Consider the following 21,263-nt stretch of genomic DNA (forward strand, 5'->3'; position numbering starts at 1 on the left):
CACTGAAATTTCAATGGTGTCCACTGTTGCCAGCACATCTAAACTGACCTTCTCCACAGACAACAAAACTGCAAGTCAAACTGTGTCCACAGCTGCCAGCACGTCTAAACAGGCCACCTCCTCTACACTCACCAGAACTGAAAGCCCAAAGATGTCCACTGCTGCCAGCACCTCTAAAGAGACCATCACCTCCGCAGACATCAGCACTGGAATTCGAACAATGTCCACTCCTGCCAGCACCTCTAAAGACACCGTCTCCTCCACAGCCACCAGCACTGGAATTTCATTGGTGTCCACTGGTGCCAGCAGCTCTAAACAGACTCTCTCCTCCACAGGCACAGGCACTGGTATTCCAACTATGTCCACTTCTGCCAGCACCTTTGAAAAGATCATCTCCTCCACACACACCAGCACTGAAAGTCAAACAGTGACCACTGCTGCCGGCACGTATACACAGACCATGTCCTCTACACTCACCAGCACTGAAAGTCCAAAGGTGTCCACTGCTGCCAGCATCTCAAAGCAGACCACGTCCTATTCAGACACCAGCACTCGAATTCCAATGGTCTCCACTGCTGCCAACAGCTCTACAGAGAGCACCTCGTCCACAGACAGCAGCACTGAAAACTCATACTTGTCCACTGCTGGCATCACATCTAAACAGACCAGTTCCTCTACCCTCACCAGCACTGAAAGTCCAACGGTGTCCACTGCTGCCAGCACCTCTAAACTGACCACCACCTTTACAGACACCAGCACTGGAATTCCAACCATGTCCACTGCTGCCAGCACCTCTGAACAGACCATCTCCTCCACAGATACCAGCACTGGAATTCCAATTGTGTTCACTGGTTTCAGCACCTCTAAAGACACCATCTCCTACACAGCCACCAACACTGGAATTCCAACCCAATCCACTGCTGCCAGCACATCTCAACAGACCATATTCTCCACAGACAGCAGCACAGGAATTCCAACCGTGTCCACTGTTACCAGCACCTCGAAACAAATCATGTCATACACAGATACCAGCACTGGAATTCCAACGGTGTCAATTGCTGCCAAAACCTCTAAACAGACCATCTTCTCCACAGATAGCAGCACTGGAAATCCATCTGTGTCCACTGCAGCCAGCACCTCTAAACAGACCAACTCCTTAACGGACACCAGCACTGGAATTCCAACCGTGTCCACTAGTTCCAGCCTGTCTGAACAAACCATCCCCTCCACAGACAACAGTACTGGAATTCCAAGGGTGTCAACTGCTGCCAGCACCTCTAAACAGACCATCTCCTCCATAGACAGCAGCACTGGAAATCCATCCATGTCCAATGCTGCCAGCACCCCTAAAAAGACCAACTCCTCTACCCTCACCAGCACTGAAAGTCCACCCATGTCCACTGCTGCCAGCACCTCTAAACAGACCACCTCCTTTACAGACACCAGCATGGCAAGTCAAAATGTGTCCACTGCTTCCAGCACATCTAAACAGACCATGTCATCTACACTCACCAGCACTGAAAGTCCAACGTTGTCCACTGCAGCCAGCACCTCTAAACTGACCACCACCTTTACAGACACCAGCACTGCATTTGCAAACTTGTTCAGTGGCGCCAGCACCTCTGAACAGACCATCCCCTCCACAGACGCCAGCACTGGAATTCCAACGGTCTCCATGGCTGCAAGCACCTTTGTACAGACCATCTCTTCCACAGATACCAGCACTGGAACTCAAACTGTGTTTACTGGTCAGAGCACCTCTCAACAGACCACCTCCTCCACAGACACCAACACTAAAAGTCCAACAGAGTCCATTCCTGCCAGCACCTCTGAAGACACCATCTCCTCCACAGTCACCAGCACTGGAATTGCAAAGGTGTCCACTGGTGCCAGCAGCTCTAAACAGACTCTCTCATCCTCAGGCACAGGCACTGGTATTCCAACTATGTCCACTTCTGCCAGCACCTTTGAAAAGACCATCTCCTCCACAGACATCAGCACTGAAAGTCAAACTGTGACCACTGCTGCCGGCACGTATACACAGACCATGTCCTCTACACTCACCAGCACTGAAAGTCCAGCGGTGTCCACTGCTGCCAGCATCTCAAAGCAGACCACGTCCTATTCAGACACCAGCACTGGAATTCCAATGGTCTCCACTGCTTCCATCAGCTCTACAGAGAGCATCTCCTCCACAGACACCAGCACTGAAAGTCCAGTACTGTCCACTGCTGGCAGCATGTCTAAACAGACCAACTCCTCTACACTCACCAGCACTGAAAGTCCAACAGTGTCCACTGCTGCCAGCACCTCTAAACAGACCACCTTCTTTAGAGACACCAGCACTGGAATTCCAAATGTGTCCACTGCTGCCAGTACTTCTAAACAGACCATCTTCTCCACAGACAGCAGTACTGGAATTCCAACCGTGTCCACTGTTGCCAGCAGCTCTAAACAGACCACCTTCTCCACACACAGCAGCACTGGAATTCCATCCATGTCCACTGTTGCCAGCACCTCGAAACAGACCATGTTATCCACAGACAGCAGCACTGGAATTCCAACCGTGTCCACTTTTGCCAGCACCTCAAATCAGACCATCACATCCACCGACCCAAGCACTGGAATTCCAACCGTGTCCACTGCTGCGAGCAGCTCTAAACAGACCATCTTCTCCACAGACAGCAGGACTAGAATTCCAACCGTGTCCACTGTAGCCAGCACCTCTAAACAGACCACCTCCTTTACAGACACCAGCATGGCAAGGCAAACTGTGTCCACTGCTTCCACCACATCCAAACAGACCACGTCATCTACACTCACCAGCACTGAACCTCCAACGGTGCCCACTGCAGCCAGCACCTCTAAACTGACCACCACCTTTACAGACACCAGCACTCGAATTCCAATGGTCTCCACTGCTGCCAGCACCTCTGAACAGACCATCTCCTCCACAGATACCAGCACTGGAATTCCAATTGTGTTCACTGGTTTCAGCACCTCTAAAGAAACCATCTCCTATACAGCCACCAACCCTGGAATTCCAACCCAATCCACTGCTGCCAGCACCTCTCAACAGACCATATTCTCCACAGACAGCAGCAGAGGAATTCCAAAGGTGTTCACTGCAGCCAGCACCTCGAATCAGGCCATGTCATCCACAGATACCAGCACTGGAATTCCAACTGTGTCCACTGTAGCCAGCACCTCGAAACAGACCACCTCCTTTACAGACACCAGCATGGCAAGTCAAACTGTGTCCACTGCTTCCAGCACATCTAAACAGACCATGTCATCTACACTCACCAGCACTGAAAGTCCAACGGTGTCCACTGCTGCCAGCACTTCAAAGCAGACCACGTCCTATTCAGACACCAGCACTCGAATTCCAATGGTCTCCACTGCTGCCAACAGCTCTAAAGAGAGCACCTCGTCCACAGACAGCAGCACGGAAAGTTCAGTACTGTCCACTGCTGGCAGCACGTCTAAACCGATCAACTCCTCTACACTCTCCAGCACTGAAAGTCCAACGGTGTCCACTGCTGCCAGCACCTCTAAACTGACCACCACCTTTACAGACACCAGCACTGCATTTGCAAACTTGTTAATCGGTGCCAGTACCTCTGAACAGACCATCCCTTCCACAGATGCCAGCACTGGAATTCCAACGGTCTCCATGGCTGCCAGCACCTTTAAACAGACCATCTCCTCAACTTATACCAGCACTGGAACTCAAACTATGTTTACTGGTCAGAGCACCTCTCAACAGTCCACCTCCTCCACAGACACCAACACTAAAAGTCCAACAGAGTCCATTCCTGCCAGCACCTCTAAAGACACCGCCTCCTCCACAGTCACCAGCACTGGAATTGCAAAGGTGTCCACTGGTGCCAGCAGCTCTAAGCAGACTCTCTCCTCCACAGGCACAGGCACTGGTATTCCAACTATGTCCACTTCTGCCAGCACCTTTGAAAAGACCATGTCCTCCACAGACACCAGCACTGAAAGTCAAACTGTGACCACTGCTGCCGGCACGTATACACAGACCATGTCCTCTGCACTCACCAGCACTGAAAGTCCAGCAGTGTCCACTGCTGCCAGCACCTCTAAACAGACCACGTCCTATTCAGACACCAGCACTCGAATCCCAATGGTCTCCACTGCTGCCAGCAGCTCTAAAGAGAGCATCTCCTCCACAGGCACCAGCACTGAAAGTCCAGTACTGTCCACTGCTGGCAGCACGTCTAAACAGACCAACTCCTCTACACTCTCCAGCACTGAAAGTCCAACGGTGTCCACTGCTGCCAAAACTTCTAAACAGACCACCTCCTTTACAGACACCAGCACTCGAATTCCAATGGTCTACACTGCTGCCAGCACCTCTGAACAGACCATCTCCTCCACAGATACCAGCACTGGAATTCCAATTGTGTTCACTGGTTTCAGCACCTCTAAAGAAACCATCTCCTATACAGCCACCAACTCTGGAATTCCAACCCAATCCACTGCTGCCAGCACCTCTCAACAGACCATATTCTCCACAGACAGCAGCAGAGGAATTCCAAAGGTGTTCACTGCAGCCAGCACCTCGAATCAGGCCATGTCATCCACAGATACCATCACTGGAATTCCAACCATGTCCACTGTAGCCAGCACCTTGAAACAGACCACCTCCTTTACAGACACCAGCATGGCAAGTCAAACTGTGTCCACTGCTTCCAGTACATCTAAACAGACCACGTCATCTACACTCACCAGCACTGAAAGTCCAACGGTGTCCACTGCTGCCAGCACCTCTAAACTGACCACCACCTTTACAGACACCAGCACTGCATTTGCAAAGTTGTTCAGTGGCGCCAGCACCTCTGAACAGACCATCCCCTCCACAGACGCCAGCACTGGAATTCCAACGGTCTCCATGGCTGCCAGTACCTTTAAACAGACCATCTCCTCCACAGATACCAACCCTGGAATTCAAACTGTGTTTACTGGTCAGAGCACCTCTCAACAGACCACCTCCTCCACAGACACCAACACTAAAAGTCCAATGGAGTCCATTCCTGCCAGCACTTCTGAAGAGACCATCTCCTCCACAGTCACCAGCACTGGAATTGCAAAGGTGTCCACTGGTGCCAGCAGCTCTAAACAGACTCTCTCATCCTCAGGCACAGGCACTGGTATTCCAACTATGTCCACTTCTGCCAGCACCTTTGAAAAGACCATCTCCTCCACAGACATCAGCACTGAAAGTCAAACTGTGACCACAGCTGCCGGCACCTATACACAGACCATGTCCTCTACACTCACCAGCACTGAAAGTCCAGCGGTGTCCACTGCTGCCAGCATCTCAAAGCAGACCACGTCCTATTCAGACACCAGCACTCGAATTCCAATGGTCTCCACTGCTGCCAGCACCTCTGAACAGACCATCTCCTCCACAGGCACCAGCACTGTAAGTCCAGTACTGTCCACTGCTGACAGCACGACTAAACAGACAAACTCCTCTACACTCACCAGCACTGAAAGTCCAACGGTGTCCACTGCTGCCAAAACTTCTAAACAGACCACCTCCTTTACAGACACCAGCACTCGAATTCCAATGGTCTCCACTGCTGCCAACAGCTCTAAAGAGAGTACCTCGTCCACAGACAGCAGCACGGAAAGTCCAGTACTGTCCACTGCTGGCAGCACGTCTAACCAGACCAACTCTTCTACACTCTCCAGCACTGAAAGTCCAACGGTGTCCACTGCTGCCAGCACCTCTAAACTGACCACCACCTTTACAGACACCAGCACTGCATTTGCAAAGTTGTTCAGTGGCACCAGCACCTCTGAACAGACCATCCCCTCCACAGACGCCAGCACTGGAAATCCAACCGTATCCATGGCTGCAAGCACCTTTAAACAGACCATCTCCTCCACAGACACCTACCCTGGAATTCAAACTGTGTTTACTGGTCAGAGCACCTCCCAACAGACCACCTCCTCCACAGACACCAACACTAAAAGTCCAACAGAGTCCATTCCTGCCAGCACCTCTGAAGAGACCATCTCCTCCACAGTCACCAGCACTGGAATTGCAAAGGTGTCCACTGGTGCCAGCAGCTCTAAACAGACTCTCTCATCCTCAGGCACAGGCACTGGTATTCCAACTATGTCCACTTCTGCCAGCACCTTTGAAAAGACCATGTCCTCCACAGACATCAGCACTGAAAGTCAAACTGTGACCACAGCTGCCGGCACGTATACACAGACCATGTCCTCTACACTCACCAGCACTGAAAGTCCAGCGGTGTCCACTGCTGCCAGCCTCTCTAAAGAGATCATCTTTTCCACAGACAGCAGCACTGGAAATCCATACATGTCCACTGCTGCCAGCACCTTGATTCAGAACATCTCATCCACAGACATCAGCACTGGAATTCCAACAATGTCCACTCCTGCCAGCACCTCTAAAGACACCGTCTCCTCCACAGCCACCAGCACTGGAATTTTAATAGTGTCCACTGGTGCCAGCAGCTCTAAACAGGCTATCTCCTCCACAGGCACAGGCACTGATATTCCAACTATGTCCACTTCTGCCAGCACCTTTGAAAAGACCATGTCCTCCACACACACCAGCACTGAAAGTCAAACTGTGACCACTGCTGCCGGCACGTATACACAGACCATGTCCTCTACACTCGCCAGCACTGAAAGTCCAGCGGTGTCCACTGCTGCCAGCATCTCAAAGCAGACCACGTCCTATTCAGACACCAGCACTCGAATTCCAATGGTCTCCACTGCTGCCATCAGCTCTACAGAGAGCATCTCCTCCACAGGCACCAGCACTGAAAGTCCAGTACTGTCCACTGCTGGCAGACCGTCTAAACAGACCAACTCCTCTACACTCACCAGCACTGAAAGTCCAACGGTGTCCACTGCTGCCAGCACCTCTAAACTGACCACCACCTTTACAGACACCAGCACTGCATTTGCCAAGTTGTTCAGTGGCGCCAGCACCTCTGAACAGACCATCCCTTTCACAGACGCCAGCACTGGAATTCCAATGGTCTCCATGGCTGCCAGCACCTTTAAACAGACCATCTCCTCCACAGATCTCAGCACTGGAACTCAAACTGTGTTTACTGGTCAGAGCACCTCTCAACAGACCACCTCCTCCACAGACACCAACACTAAAAGTCCAACGGAGTCCACTCCTGCCAGTACCTCTAAAGACACCGTCTCCTCCACAGCCACCAGCACTGAAAGTCCAGCGGTGTCTTCTGGTGCCAGCAGCTCTAAACATTCCACATCCTATTCAGACATCAGCACTCGAATCCCAATGGTCTCCACTGCTTCCAACAGCTCTAAAGAGAGCACCTTGTCCAAAGACACCAGCACTGAAAGTCCAGTACTGTCCACTGCTGGCAGCACATCTAACCAGACCAACTCCTCTACACTCACCAGCACTGAAAGCCCAATGGTGTCCACTGTTGCCCGCACCTCTAAACAGACCACCACCTTTACAGACACCACCAGCACTGGAAGTCAAGTGATGTATACGGCTGCCAGCACCTCTAAACAGACCACCTCCTTTACAGACACCAGCACTGGAATTCCAATGGTCTCCACTGCTGCCATCAGCTCTAAAGAGAGCATCTCCTCCACAGGCACCAGCACTGGAATTCCAACCGTGTCCACTGCTGCCAGCACCTCTAAACAGACCACCTCCTTTACAGACACCAGCATGGCAAGTCAAACTGTGTCCACTGCTTCCAGCACATCTAAACAGACAACGTCATCTACACTCGCCAGCACTGAAAGTCCAACGGTGTCCACTGCTGCCAGCACCTCTAAACAGACCACCTCCTTTACAGACACCAGCACTCGAATTCCAATGGTCTCCACTGCTCCCAGCACCTCTGAACAGACCATCTCCTCCACAGATACCAGCACTGGAATTCCAATTGTGTTCACTGGTTTCAGCACCTCTAAAGAAACCATCTCCTATACAGCCACCAACACTGAAATTCCAACCCAATCCACTGCTGCCAGCACATCTCAACAGACCATATTCTCCACAGACAGCAGCAGAGGAATTCCAAAGGTGTTCACTGCAGCCAGCATCTCGAATCAGGCCATGTCATCCACAGATACCAGCACTGGAATTCCAACCATGTCCACTGTAGCCAGCACCTCGAAACAGACCACCTCTTTTACAGACACCAGCATGGCAAGTCAAACTGTGTCCACTGCTTCCAGCACATCTAAACAGACCACGTCATCTACACTCACCAGCATTGAAAGTCCACCCATGTCCACTGCTGCCAGCACCTCTAAACTGACCACCACCTTTACAGACACCAGCACTGCATTTGCAAAGTTGTTCAGTGGCGCCAGCACCTCTGAACTGACCATCCCCTCCACAGACGCCAGCACTGGAATTCCAACGGTCTCCATGGCTGCCAGCACCTTTATACAGACCATCTCCTCCACAGATACCAGCACTGGAGCTCAAACTGTGTTTACTGGTCAGAGCACCTCTCAACAGACCACTTCCTCCACAGACACCATTACTAAAAGTCCAACAGAGTCCACTCCTGCCAGCACCTCTGAAGAGAACGTCTCCTCCACAGTCACCAGCACTGGAATTGCAAAGGTGTCCACTCCTGTCAGCACCTCTGACGAGACAATCTCCTCTGCAGACATCAGCACTGGAATTCCAACGATGTCCACTCCTGCCAGCCCCTCTGAAGAGACCATCTCCTCTGCAGTCACCAGCACTGGAATTCCAACGATGTCCACTGCTGCCAGCACCTCTGAAGACACCATCGCTTCTGCAGACATCAGCACTGGAATTCCAAGAATGTCCACAGCTGCCAGCACCTCTGAAGACACCATCGCCTCTGCAGTCACCAGCACTGGAATTCCAACCATGTCCACTGCTGACAGCACCTCGGAAGACACCATCTCCTCCACAGTCACCAGCACTGGAATTCCAACAATGTCCACTCCTTCCAGCACCTCTGAAGAGACCATCTCCTCCGTAGACATCAGCACTGGAATTCCAACGATGTCCACTGCTGCCATCACCTCTAAAGACACCATCCCCTCCACAGTCACCAACACTGGAATTGCAAAGGTGTCCACGGGTGCCATCAGCTCTAAACAGACTCTCTCATCCACAGGCACAGGCACTGGTATTCCAACTACATCCACTTCTGCCAGCACCTTTGAAAAGACCATCTCCTCCACAGACAGCAGCACTGAAAGTCAAACTGTGACCACTGCTGCCGGCACCTATACACAGACCATGTCCTCTACACTCACCAGCACTGAAAGTCCGAAGGTGTCCACTGATGCCAGCACCTCTAAGCAGACCACATCCTATACAGACACCAGCGCTCAAATTCCAATGGTCTCTACCTCTGCCCACAGCTCTAAAGAGAACATCTCCTCCACAGACACCAGCACAGAAAGTCCAATACTGTCCACTGCTTCATGCACGTCTAAAGAGACCAACTCCTCTACACTCACGAGCACTGAAAGTCCAATACTGTCCACTGTTTCCAACACCTCTAAACAGACCACCTCCTTTACAGACACCAGCATGGCAAGTCAAACTGTGTCCACTGCTTCCAGCACATCTAAACAGACCACGTCTTCTACACTCACCAGCACTGAAAGTTCAACGGTGTCCACTGCTGCCAGCACCTCTAAACTGACCACCACCTTTACAGACACCAGCACTGCATTTGCAAATTTGTTCAATGGCACCAGCACCTCTGAACAGACCATCCCCTCCACAGACGCCAGCACTGGAATTCCAACGGTCTCCATGGCTGCCAGCACCTTTAAACAGACCATCTTTTCCACAGATACCAACCCTGGAATTCAAACTGTGTTTACTGGTCAGAGCACCTCTCAAAAGACCACCTTCTCCACTGACACCAACACTAAAAGTCCAACAGAGTCCACTCCTGCCAGCACCTCTGAAGAGACCGTCTCCTCTGCAGACATCAGCACTGGAATTCCAACAAAGTCCACAGCTGCCAGCACCTCTGAAGAGACAATCTCCTCTGCAGACATTAGCACTGGAATTCCAACAATGTCCACTGCTGCCAGCACCTCTGAAGACACCATCTCCTCTGCAGACATCCGCACTGGAATTCCAACAATGTCGACTGCTGCCAGCACCTCTGAAGACAACATCTCCTCTGCAGATATCAGCACTGGAATTCCAACAATTTCCACTGCTGCCAGCACCTCTGAAGAGACCATCTCCTCTGCAGACATCAGCACTGGAATTCCAACAATGTCCACTGCTGCCAGCACCTCTGAAGAGACCTTATCCTCTGCATATATCAGCACTGGAATTACAACAATGTCCACTGCTGCCAGCACCTCTGAAGAGACCATCTCCTCTGCACACATCAGCACTGGAATTCCAACAATGTCCACTACTGCCAGCACCTCTGAAGAGACCTTACCCTCTGCAGATATCAGCACTGGAATTACAACAATGTCCACTGCTCCCAGCACCTCTGAAGAGACCATATCCTCTGCAGATATCAGCACTGGAATTCCAACAATGTCCACTGCTCCCAGCACCACTGAAGAGACCATATCCTCTGCAGATATCAGCTCTGGAATTCCAACAATGTCCACTGCTGCCAGCACCTCTGAAGAGACCATCTCCTCTGCACACATCAGCACTGGAATTGCAAAGGTGTCCACGGGTGCCAGCAGCTCTAAACAGACTCTCTCATCCTCAGGCACAGTCACTGGTATTCCAACTATGTCCACTTCTGCCAGCACCTTTGAAAAGACCATCTCTTCCACAGTCATCAGCACTGGAATTCCAAAAATGTCCACTGCTGCCAGCACCTCTGAAGAGACCATCTCCTCTGCAGACATCAGCACTGGAATTCCAACGATGTCCACAGCTGCCAGCACCTCTGACAAGACCATCTCTTCTGCAGACATCAACACTGGAATTCCAAAAATGTCCACTGCTGCCAGCACCTCTGAAGAGACCATCTCCTCTGCAGACATCAGCACTGGAATTCCAACGATGTCCACAGCTGCCAGCACCTCTGAGGACACCATCTCCTCTGCAGACATCAGCACTGGAATGCCAACAATGTCCACTGCTGCCAGCACCTCTGACAAGACCATCTCTTCTGCAGACATCAACACTGGAATTCCAAATATGTCCACTGCTGCCAGCACCTCTGAAGAGACCATCTCCTCTGCAGACATCAGCACTGGAATTCCAACGATGTCCACAGCTGCCAGCACCTCTGAGGACACCATCTTCTCTGCAGACATCAGCACTGGAATTCCAACGATGTCCACAGCTGCCAGCACCTCTGACAAGACCATCTCTTCTGCAGACATCAACACTGGAATTCCAACCATGTCCCCTGCTGCAAACACCTCTGATGAGACCATCTCCTCTGCAGACATCAGCACTGGAATTCCAACAATGTCCACTCCTGCCATCACCTCTGAAGTGACCATCTCCTCTGCAGAGATCAGCACTGGAATTCCAACAATGTCCACTGCTGCCAGCACCTCTGAAGAGACCATCTCCTCTACAGTCACCAGCACTGGAGTTCCAACAATGTCCACTGCTGCCAGCACCTCTGACAAGACCATCTCTTCTGCAGACATCAGCACTGGAATTCCAACCATGTCCACTACTGCCAGCACCTCTGAAGAGACCAACTCCTCTGCAGACATCAGCACTGGAATTCCAACAATGTCCACTGCTGCCAGCACCTCTGAAGAGACGATCTCTTCTGCAGACATCAGCACTGGAATTCCAACCATGTCCACTGCTGTCAGCACCTCTGAAGAGACCATCTCCTCTGCAGAAATCAGCAGTGAAAGTCAAACTGTGACCACTGTTTCCAGCACATATAAACAGACCATTTCTTCCACAGACAGCAGCACTGGAATTCCAATGGTGTCAACTGTTACCAGCACCTCAAAACAGACCATCTCCTCCACAGACACCAGCCATGGAATTCCTACCGTATCCACTGGTTCCACTACCTCTGAACAATCCATCCCCTCCACAGACACTAGCAGTGGAATTCCAACTGTGTCCACTGGTTCCAGCACCTCCGAACAAACCATCCCCACCACAGACACCAGCACTGGAATTTCAACGGTGTCCACTATTGCCAGCACCTCTAAACAGACCATCTTCTCCACAGACACCAGCATGGCAAGTCAAACTGTGACCACTGCTGCCAGCACGTCTAAGCTGACCATCTCTTCTACAGTCACCAGCACTGAAAGTCCAGCGGTGTCCACTGTTGCCAGCACCTCTAAACAGACCATCTCCTCCACAGACACCAGCACTGAAATTCCAAGGGTGTCCACTGCTGCCAGCACCTCTACACTGACCATCTCCTCCACACATACGAGCACTGGAATTCCAATTGTGTTCACTGGATCCAGCACCTCTATACAGACCATCTCCTCCACAGGCACCAGCACTGGAATTCCAACAGTGTCCACTGCTGCCAGCACCTCGAAACAGACCATGTCTTCCACAGACAGCAGCATGGCAAGTCAAACTGTGTCCACTGCTTCCAGCACATCTAAACAGACCATCTCCTCCACAGATACCAGCACTGTAATTCCAATTTTGTTCACTGGTTCCAGCACCTCTAAAGAGACCATCTCCTCCACAGTCACCAGCACTGGAATTCCAACCATGTCCACTGATGCCAGCACCTCTGAACAGACCATCTCCTCAACAGACACCAGCACTGGAATTCTAACCGTTTTCACTCTTGCCAGCAGCTCTAAACAGACCACCTCCTCCACAGACACCAGCACTGCAATTCCATCGGTGTCCACTGCTGCCAGCCCCTCTAAACTGACCATCTCCTACACAGACACATCCAGATCCACCACATCCTCAGGAACATTTCCCTCTTCCTCCACTCTTACAGACACTAGTATGAAGACCTCCAGTTCTGGACATAAATTGAGATCATCTGGACCAGTTCCCTCTGACTCATATACAGCCACCCATCCAAAGGTGACCTCTTCCTCCATTTGGGCAACTACCGTACCCACATCATTGCCTGTCTCTTTGGAGGCCACAAGATTTATGACGGAGCAATCTTCCCATCTCACTTCTGTATTAGCAGACACCAGCATGTCCCCGGAGACCAGCTCACTCCCCCCAGCAAATACACGTTCCTCTCCAGGGCCTACTGCCTTTGTGCAGAATTCAACACCCGAGGAGGTGCCTTTGTCTCCCACAAGTGGAGTCCCCAAAGCCAGCTCAGAGGTGACGTCCAGCCCCCTGTACTCAAGGACAGAGCCAAACCCTGCACACGCTGTTACGTCCACCGTGGTAGAGCGTCTACCCCCATCAGCTCCTACGTTACCCCCTTCTGCCTTTACTGCCCCTGTCTTCCCGACCAGCCCGGTCCTCAGCACCCTTACGTCCTCGTCACATAGGGCTTGGGCAGTGGACACCAGTCTTGTGACAGAGAGCAGCAGTCCTCAGGGCCGCTTATCTGTGCCCAGTACCACGCAGCCCAGAACTCAGCAGGTCAAGACATCTCTGTCACCCCCTTTAGAAACCAGAATGACGGCCAGCTCTGACTTTGGAAGAGTGACAAGTGCTTTTCAAGTTCTTCCACACACAACTCAGTGGACAAGTAAGGCCACATAATTCCGATATTCCCATTGATAGACGGAAGGACCATAGTAAACAGATCCTTCCAAAGATGTAAAAAGAGTTAATTAGGAGTCCATTCTTGCACTAAAATTTAATTATAAATATTATGATTAGAATTATTCAACCACATCCATTGTATAGATTGATGGGTTTCATTCTGGTATTTCGCTTTTAAATATTTTTGTTGTATTTATTTACTTATTTTGAGAGAGGGAAAGAGGCAGAGAGAGAGAGAGAATGGGCACGACAGGACTTTCAGCCACTGCAAGTGTGCTCCAGACACATGCACCGCCTGTGCATCTGGCTTATGTGGGTCCTGGGGAATTGAACCTGAGTCTTTTGGCTTTACTGACAAGTGCCTTAACCACTGAGCAATCTCTCCAGCCCTCATTCTGATCTTTCTATATAGGCAAAACAGATAAATAATCAAGGACTTGAGTAAGTACAGTGCAATAATACATGCTTTGACAATAATACTAATGATTATTGATAGCAAATAACCTATACAGCACTATTTTATGTCGAGAAATATTTTAAGGTTAAAAAACATTTATTTATTTATTTATTTATTTATTTATTTATTTATTTATTTGCAAGCTGAGGGAGACAGAGAGAAGACAAAGAAATATAATGGGTATGCCAGGGCCTCTGGCCACTGCAAACCAACTCCAGATGCATGTGCCACCATGAACATCTGGCTTACATGGGTACTTGGGAATCCAACCTGGGTCCTTAGGCTTCGCAGGCAAGCACCTTAACCACTAAGCCATCTCTCCAGTCCCATTTTTTAAGGTTGTTTTTTAATCCTCTGAATCCAGAAGTCTTAGAAGCTCATTCTGCCAATGATAGGCTTGAGACACCCAGAAGGGAAGGAATTTCCTGAAGAGTTTGTCTAGGGGTAGAGATTCGTGCCTATAACCCCGGCGTGCATGAGGCAGAAGCAGGAAGATGGTGAGTTAAAGGCCATCGTGAGACACACAGCGAGACCCTGTCTCAAAAGTCCAAGAGCTGGGATCATAGCTGAATGGCAGCGCGCCTGTCTATGTAGCACGAGGCTTTGGGTTTGATCCCAGAACCTCTAAAAGCAAAAATGGACTTAAATGGCATGCAACCAGGAGGGTGTGCTCACAATCACTAAGCAGTGGTGGTCAAAAAGTTATCAGGAGGGCTGAAGAGATGGCTTAGCGGTTAAGCGCTTGCCTGTGAAGCCTAAGGACCCCGGTTCAAGGCTCGGTTCCCCAGTTCCCACGTTAGCCAGATGCACAAGGGGGCGCACGCGTCTGGAGTTCGTTTGCAGAGGCTGGAAGCCCTGGCGTGCCCATTCTCTCTCTCTCCCTCTATCTGTCTTTCTCTCTGTGTCTGTCGCTCTCAAATAAATAAATAAAAAATTTAAAAAAAAGTTATCAGGAAATTCTAAGTATTTTGGCATCACAACGTCCAAAGGAGAGGAGAGAAGTGGTCAGCTCTACCACGTATCACAGAATAGAGCCAAGTTGACAAGTGTTTTGACAATGAGGAGAGGCTCCAAGCATATATCAGTGAGGTATAGGTGATTAGACTTGGTTAAAATGCCATGGGGATACGGGTAGAGGCTGTGTTTTGTTTCGTTTCCTGTGGTGCTGGGGTAGACATACACGTTCAGTGAGTGTTTGCCGTCTAAGCTACGTCCCCAGCCCTTTCGTTGTTGGCTTTGAGCCCGAGATCTGCCTGCTTTAGCGCCCCCCCACCCCGCCCCGGAGCTGCGATTTTAGACCTCTGCCAGCTGGCCTGGCTCAAGGAAGAGTTTCTGCCTTTGAGCAGAGCATGCTGCTATAGTGAAAACAGAGGCAAAAGCAAGGAAAAAAAATGAGTTCCTGAAAACCAAAGGAATGCAGTACCTAAAGATGTGGGAGGGACCCAGAGATGGGGAGAAAAAGCAACACTTACAGACAGCGGAAGGTAAATGAAGGCCTTAGGGATTCTATTCATCTGAAAGGTTTGAATTTTGGTCTCAAACTTTATTGTGAATACAGTCCAAAGATGTCCTCCAATAATACCACCCCTGCTTCAACAGACAACCTCTAGAGGGTGATTAGTTTCCTCCGTTAGCTAATTTAAATAGTTCATAGTAATCTCAGAAGTGTCTGGCATTATTGGTCCTTATCTGATATTCCCTCTGTCCCTCTCTCTCCCTCTCTCTCCCTCCCTCTCTCTCTCTCTCTCTCTGTCTCCCTCTTTCCCTCTCTCTCTCTCTCTCTCTGTCACACACACACACACACACACACACACACACACACGCACGCACACACACACACACACACACACACATCTCACTCTCGTTTGGTTTTTCTTTGTTTGTTTTTGAGATATAGCCTAGGATGGCCTTAAATTCACGGTTCTCCTGCCTCACTCTTGAGTGCTAGGCTAACAGGCGTGTATAGTCATGCCTGCTTTCATGTTCTGGTTCAGTGCTTTGAGTAATGGGCATTTATTAATCAAGAAACCAGCTCTCCCAGTCAGCAGCCTGAGGTGACCTGTGAAAACGGCTCACTGCTCTCTTGACCCAGAAAACCCCACAAAATCATGCAAATCGAGGGGTTTCAAATCTTTGTGTTTATTCTACAAACACCTGTGAAGCTGCCCCAGGCCATCAAGCGCATGCATATCCAAAAAGCCACCGCCAAGTATCTGGAAGTCACTTTAGAGGAGCAGTGTGTGCCCTTCCGGAGAGACAATAGTGGAGTTGGTAGGTGTGCCCAGGCTAAACACTGGGGCTGGACACAGGGTCAGTGGCCCAAAAAAGGAGTGCTGAATTTCTATTGCACATGCTTAAGAATGCGTAGAGTAATGCTGAACGTAAGGGGTTAGATGCAGACTCTCTGGCCACTGAGCATATCCAGGTGAACAAAGCACCCACAATGCACCGTCATACTGACACAGCTCTTGGTCAGATTGACCCTTACATGAGCGCTCCCCGCCTCACTGAGATGACCCTCCCCGGAAAGGAGCGGACTGTTCCTAAGCCAGAAGAGGAGGTTGCACAGTAGAAAAAGATATCCCGGGGTGAAAAAAAGTCTGAAGAAACAAAAACTTATGGCACACAACTAAATAAAAGAAAGAATAGAGGCATTAACGGAAGGTGGCAGTGGTGGATGAAGAAGGAAGGAATGAGTCAGGCATGGGGTACACACCCCTAATCTCAGCACTAGACGTGTCGAGGCAGGTGTATCATGAGCTCCAGGCCAACCTAGGATACATACATATCTTTCAGAAAAAGAGGGGCTGGAGAGATGGCTTAGTGGTTGTGGTGGTTTGATTCAGGTGTCCCCCCCCCCCTAAACTTAGGTGTTCTGAAGGTAGGTTCCCAGCTGATGGTAATTGGAAATTAAAGCCTCCTGGCGGGGAGAGTGTATTGTTGGCAGCGGGCTTATGATTGTTATAGCTAGTTTCCCCTTGCCAGTGTTTGGCACACTCTCTCTATTGTCCACCTTATGTTGGCCAGAGGGGGTGATATCCACCCTCTGCTCATGCCATCATTTTTGTCTGCCATCGTGGAGCTTCCCCTCAAGCCTGTAAGCCAAAATAAACCTCTTTTTCCCCACAAGCTGCTCTTGGTTGGGTGATTTCCACCAGCCTGACTGCAACAGTGGTTAAGGCACTTACCTGTGAAGCCTAAGGACCCAGGTTCAATTCCCCAGGTCCCATGTAAGCCAGATGCACAAGGGGGCACATGCGTCTGGAGTTCATTTGCAGTGGCTGGAGGCCCTGGTGTGTCCATTCTCTCTGTGTCTGTCTCTCTTCTCTCTATCTCTCTCTCTCTCTCTCTGCTTGCAAATAAATAATCTTTTTTTTTTTTTTTTTTTTTTTTAAAAAGGGAAAGGGAAAGGGAAAGAGAAAGAGGAAGTTAGAGCAACCTGGAGAGACTTTGGCTGCCAGTCACCTTTCCTATAACGCATCAGGGAAAAACAGTAATAAATAAGAGAAAATGCTGGAAGAAGTAAAGGAAAGGCAAAACGACTCTATAAGAAGTGGGCGGAAAGGAGAGAAATAAGGAACAAAAGATGGAATGAACGATAGACAGTAAGGAGCCAGTGTAAGAGGATCAAGATTCAGAATGACGGTCAGATAACTACATGCAAGGAAGACAGACGAGGTGAGGTAGAATGATGCATCTAAGGATGTGCGAATCCATTCATGCCTCAAGTGCAAACCCATGGGATTGGGAAGAAGAGTGTGTGTAGTCAGTCTAGGGGTTCGTTTAGATAGCGACCTCCTTCTGGAAGAGATAAGTCACCTTTCCGTTTTCACCTTCACCTACAGAAACTGATGGCATCGCGGAGCACCACACAAACATACCCAACGCGGCTGCCAACGGGCGCCCTGAGGGGCCAGCCAAGAGCCCTTTGCCCTCCGCATCATCTGCTCACCCGACAGGTACATTCTTTGGGCATACCCCTGGAATTTAGACATCTTACCTGGGGCTTTATTTCCTGTCCCAGAAAGATAAAAATACTTCTTTATCTTTGTTGTTTGTTTGTTTGCTTTGTTTGTCGAGGTAGGGTCTCACTCTAGCCCAGGCTGACCTGGAATTCACTATGTAGTCTGAGGGTGGCCTCGAACTCACGGCGATCCTCTGACGTCTGCCTCCCGAGTGCTGAGATTAAAGGGGAGTGCCACCACGCCCGGATTCTGTCTTCTTTATCTTAAAGAGGGTTGTATATAGCTTTCATGAGTTTAATTCTGTGTCTACTGGCTTCTGTTTGCAAGCCATAATGTGACAAACATTTCTCTCCCTTTCCTCATGTAGAAAAGGCATAAGTGTAATTATCTTATCCAACTTGTGTGTCCCTCTCCCAAGTCACAGGGCTCTCTGCGGGAAGGACAGTAAAAGCAACGGAGGCTACTACCTTTTCAACCACGTCCACCCCCAGTGACTCTCTTCCCACGTCAGAAACGCTCACTGTCCCCAAGACACCAGGGAAAACAACCACCGTGGTAGACATGGCCACCACAGCCTCAGCTACTTTCTTCAACATTCTAGAGACAACGGCGCCTTTGACAACTGGATCCGAAGGAGATGCCAGCATCACTGTGTCCGTGACAACCCCATACGCTTTCAGCAGAGAACCGAAGAGCACAGCCTCACTGGTCCCCAGTTCTGGGACAGAGATCAGTTCAGATGGTCAACTTGTGACTGTTTCCTACACGGAGCCCGACGTGGCAGCTCCGTGGGTCACCCATCTTGCAGAGACCGCCCCAGCTATTTCAAATACAGCCCTCAGTGTTTCCCATGGTGAATCAGGCACCACGCTGCCAACAGCCACCAATCCCAGGGCAGAAGCTTCAACCCCAACTATTACCTCTACCGTACCAGATTTTGTGTCCTCGCCAGCTACCAGCCGTGGAGAAGACGCAAGTAGGGTCACCTCAACTCTTACCGATTCCCTGGATGAGCCTGACACCACGGTCTCTTGGGTCCCCCATCCCAGGACACAGGCGACTTACTCTAGTACAGCTGTGGCTGTCTCTGCCCCTGTATCAGAGATGGTGACAATGGAAGCTGGTTCCAGGACAGAGGCGAACGCTGTTAATCGAACTCTGACCACTTCCGCTGGTGAGCCAGAAAAAACGGTCTCTTTTGTCACGCAGCCTGCACAGACCTCAACACCTGTTCCTGAGACAGCCTCTGATATCTCCCATACTGGCTCAGACACCACCGTGACTTCACTGGACACAAGTCCCAGGACAAGAGCCAGCTCATCCATTCCAACAACCACCACCTCACCTGGTACGGCAGGACCAGCAACCTCACAGGTCACAAGTTCTATGACACACACCACTCCTTCAAAACCAACGCCAGTCCCTTCTGCGGGTGGCACAGAGATCGCAGCCACATTGATCACGGATGCTGGAGCACAGATAAGTTCAGCCATTCCAAGTCCAACTGTTTTGCTTGATCTATCAGGGATGGTCACGTCGCTAGCTGTGAGAACTGGGACAGAGCCAAAGACAAGTACTCCAACATTGACTGTTTCCTCGGTTCAACTGAGTCACACAGGCTCATGGGCCACCGAGGGTGGGACAGAAGCTACCTCAACTGTTCCTACAATGACTATCTCCTCTGGCGAGCCAGATTCAACACCAGTGGTCACTCATTCTACACGAACAAGCCCAGTTGTTCCGAGGACAACCCCAGGTTTTCCCCACAGCACATCAGACACCATCTCCCCAACAATCACAAATCCTGGGGGAGAAGCCAGTTCTGCTGTTCCAACTACAATTCTCTCACCTGGGCGACCAGATCTGGTGACTTTACCATTCAGTACTTCCAGGGCAAGGACCAATATGAGCCTCTCAACTTCAACTGTTTCTACATCTGAACTAGAGATTGTAGCCTCGTCGGTCACTGATTCTGAACTACAGACCACAACTCTACTGGTCACTCATGCTGGGGCCCAGGCCAGTGCGTCCCTTTCGACCCTGGCCATCTCTCCGGGTGTGACAGAAGCGATGACATCACGAGTCACTCATTCAGAGATACACACAACCCCTCCGACTCTGGCTGTTTCCCCAGGTGGGTCAGAGAGCGCAAGCTCGCGGGTCACGCCTTCTGGAAGAGAAGCCAGCTCAGAGGTTCCAATTCTGTCTACTTTACCTGGTGGTCCAGATACAACAGAATCACAGGTCTCTCATGCTTCTAAGACTGGCCCAACAGTTCATAGCACAACCCCAGACTTTGCTCATAGTGAGTCAGTGGCTACTAGTCCTGGGACAGAGGCAAGCTTGGCTACCTCAACTTCTGCTATTTCAGCTGACACACCAGAGGGGCGGACCACATTGGTCACTGCTGCCTCGGGGACAGTGACCAGTCCCAATATTCCAACTTGGACTCCTTCTTCTGGTCATCCAGGGACACAGGCACCTTCACCCACTCCATCCTCTGGCACATCAGCAACGGCAACCCCACTGTTCCCTAGTCCCAAGACAGACACCAATACAGCTTCCCCAGCACCGACCGACCATTCACAAGAACCAGAGGCGATAAGCTCATGGCTCACCCATTCTGTGAGGCCAGACGCCAGCTCAGGCACCCCAACTCTCTCTGCTTTGCCTGGGGAACCGGATACAACAGCGTTATTACTTACTCATCCTACAGAGTCCAGCTTGACTGTTACCAGGACAAGTGCAAGTTTTTCCCACATGGAATCAGACACCGCAGTTCCAACCACCACTATTCCCAGGCCAGAAGCCAGTTCAGCTGTTGCAACTAGAACCACCTCACCTGGTGTTGCAGATACACCGCCCTCAGAGACCATGGCATCGGAGACCGATGCCAGAACAACCGAGCCGTCCCTGACTGGCCGCCCTTCTGAACCACAGGCCACAACCCCACTGGCTACTCATGCTGGGGCCAGTTCATCCATCTCGACCCTGGCTGTCTCTCCAGGTGTGACAGAGGAAATGACATCACGAGTCACTGGTTCAGAGACACACAAAACCCCTCCGACTCTGGCTGTTTCCCCAGGTGGGTCAGAGAGCGCAAGCTCGCAGGTCACGCGTCCTGGAAGAGAAGCCAGTTCGGTGGTCCCGA

At 50.6% G+C, this 21,263-nt stretch overlaps 1 protein-coding gene across 1 annotated transcript; it reads left to right on the plus strand.

The window, feature by feature from the left end:
• The first annotated feature begins 460 nt into the window (after positions 1 to 460).
• Positions 461 to 21,045, plus strand: LOC123456386 (serine-rich adhesin for platelets-like). Its single transcript, XM_045139402.1, has 7 exons — positions 461 to 12,959; positions 13,043 to 13,252; positions 17,993 to 18,106; positions 18,624 to 18,900; positions 18,975 to 19,088; positions 19,383 to 19,544; positions 20,967 to 21,045. Exons 1-7 carry the CDS (start codon positions 461 to 463, stop codon positions 21,043 to 21,045), a joined length of 13,455 nt encoding a protein of 4,484 aa, XP_044995337.1.
• Positions 21,046 to 21,263: the final 218 nt, after the last annotated feature.

The sequence above is a fragment of the Jaculus jaculus genome, chromosome 21 (assembly GCF_020740685.1).
Source record: "Jaculus jaculus isolate mJacJac1 chromosome 21, mJacJac1.mat.Y.cur, whole genome shotgun sequence".
In the NCBI taxonomy this organism is placed as follows: Eukaryota; Metazoa; Chordata; class Mammalia; order Rodentia; family Dipodidae; genus Jaculus; species Jaculus jaculus.

Bases quoted from the DNA above. Each gene is read 5' to 3' on its own strand.
- LOC123456386 (XM_045139402.1), top strand. From the start codon at position 461: ATGTCCTCTACACTCACCAGCACTGAAAGTCCAAAGGTGTCCACTGCT. The intron at 18,107-18,623 runs GTACATTCTTTG...TTCCCACGTCAG, and splicing joins ATCATCTGCTCACCCGACAG to AAACGCTCACTGTCCCCAAG. The intron at 19,089-19,382 runs GTAGGGTCACCT...ATACTGGCTCAG, and splicing joins CAGCCGTGGAGAAGACGCAA to ACACCACCGTGACTTCACTG.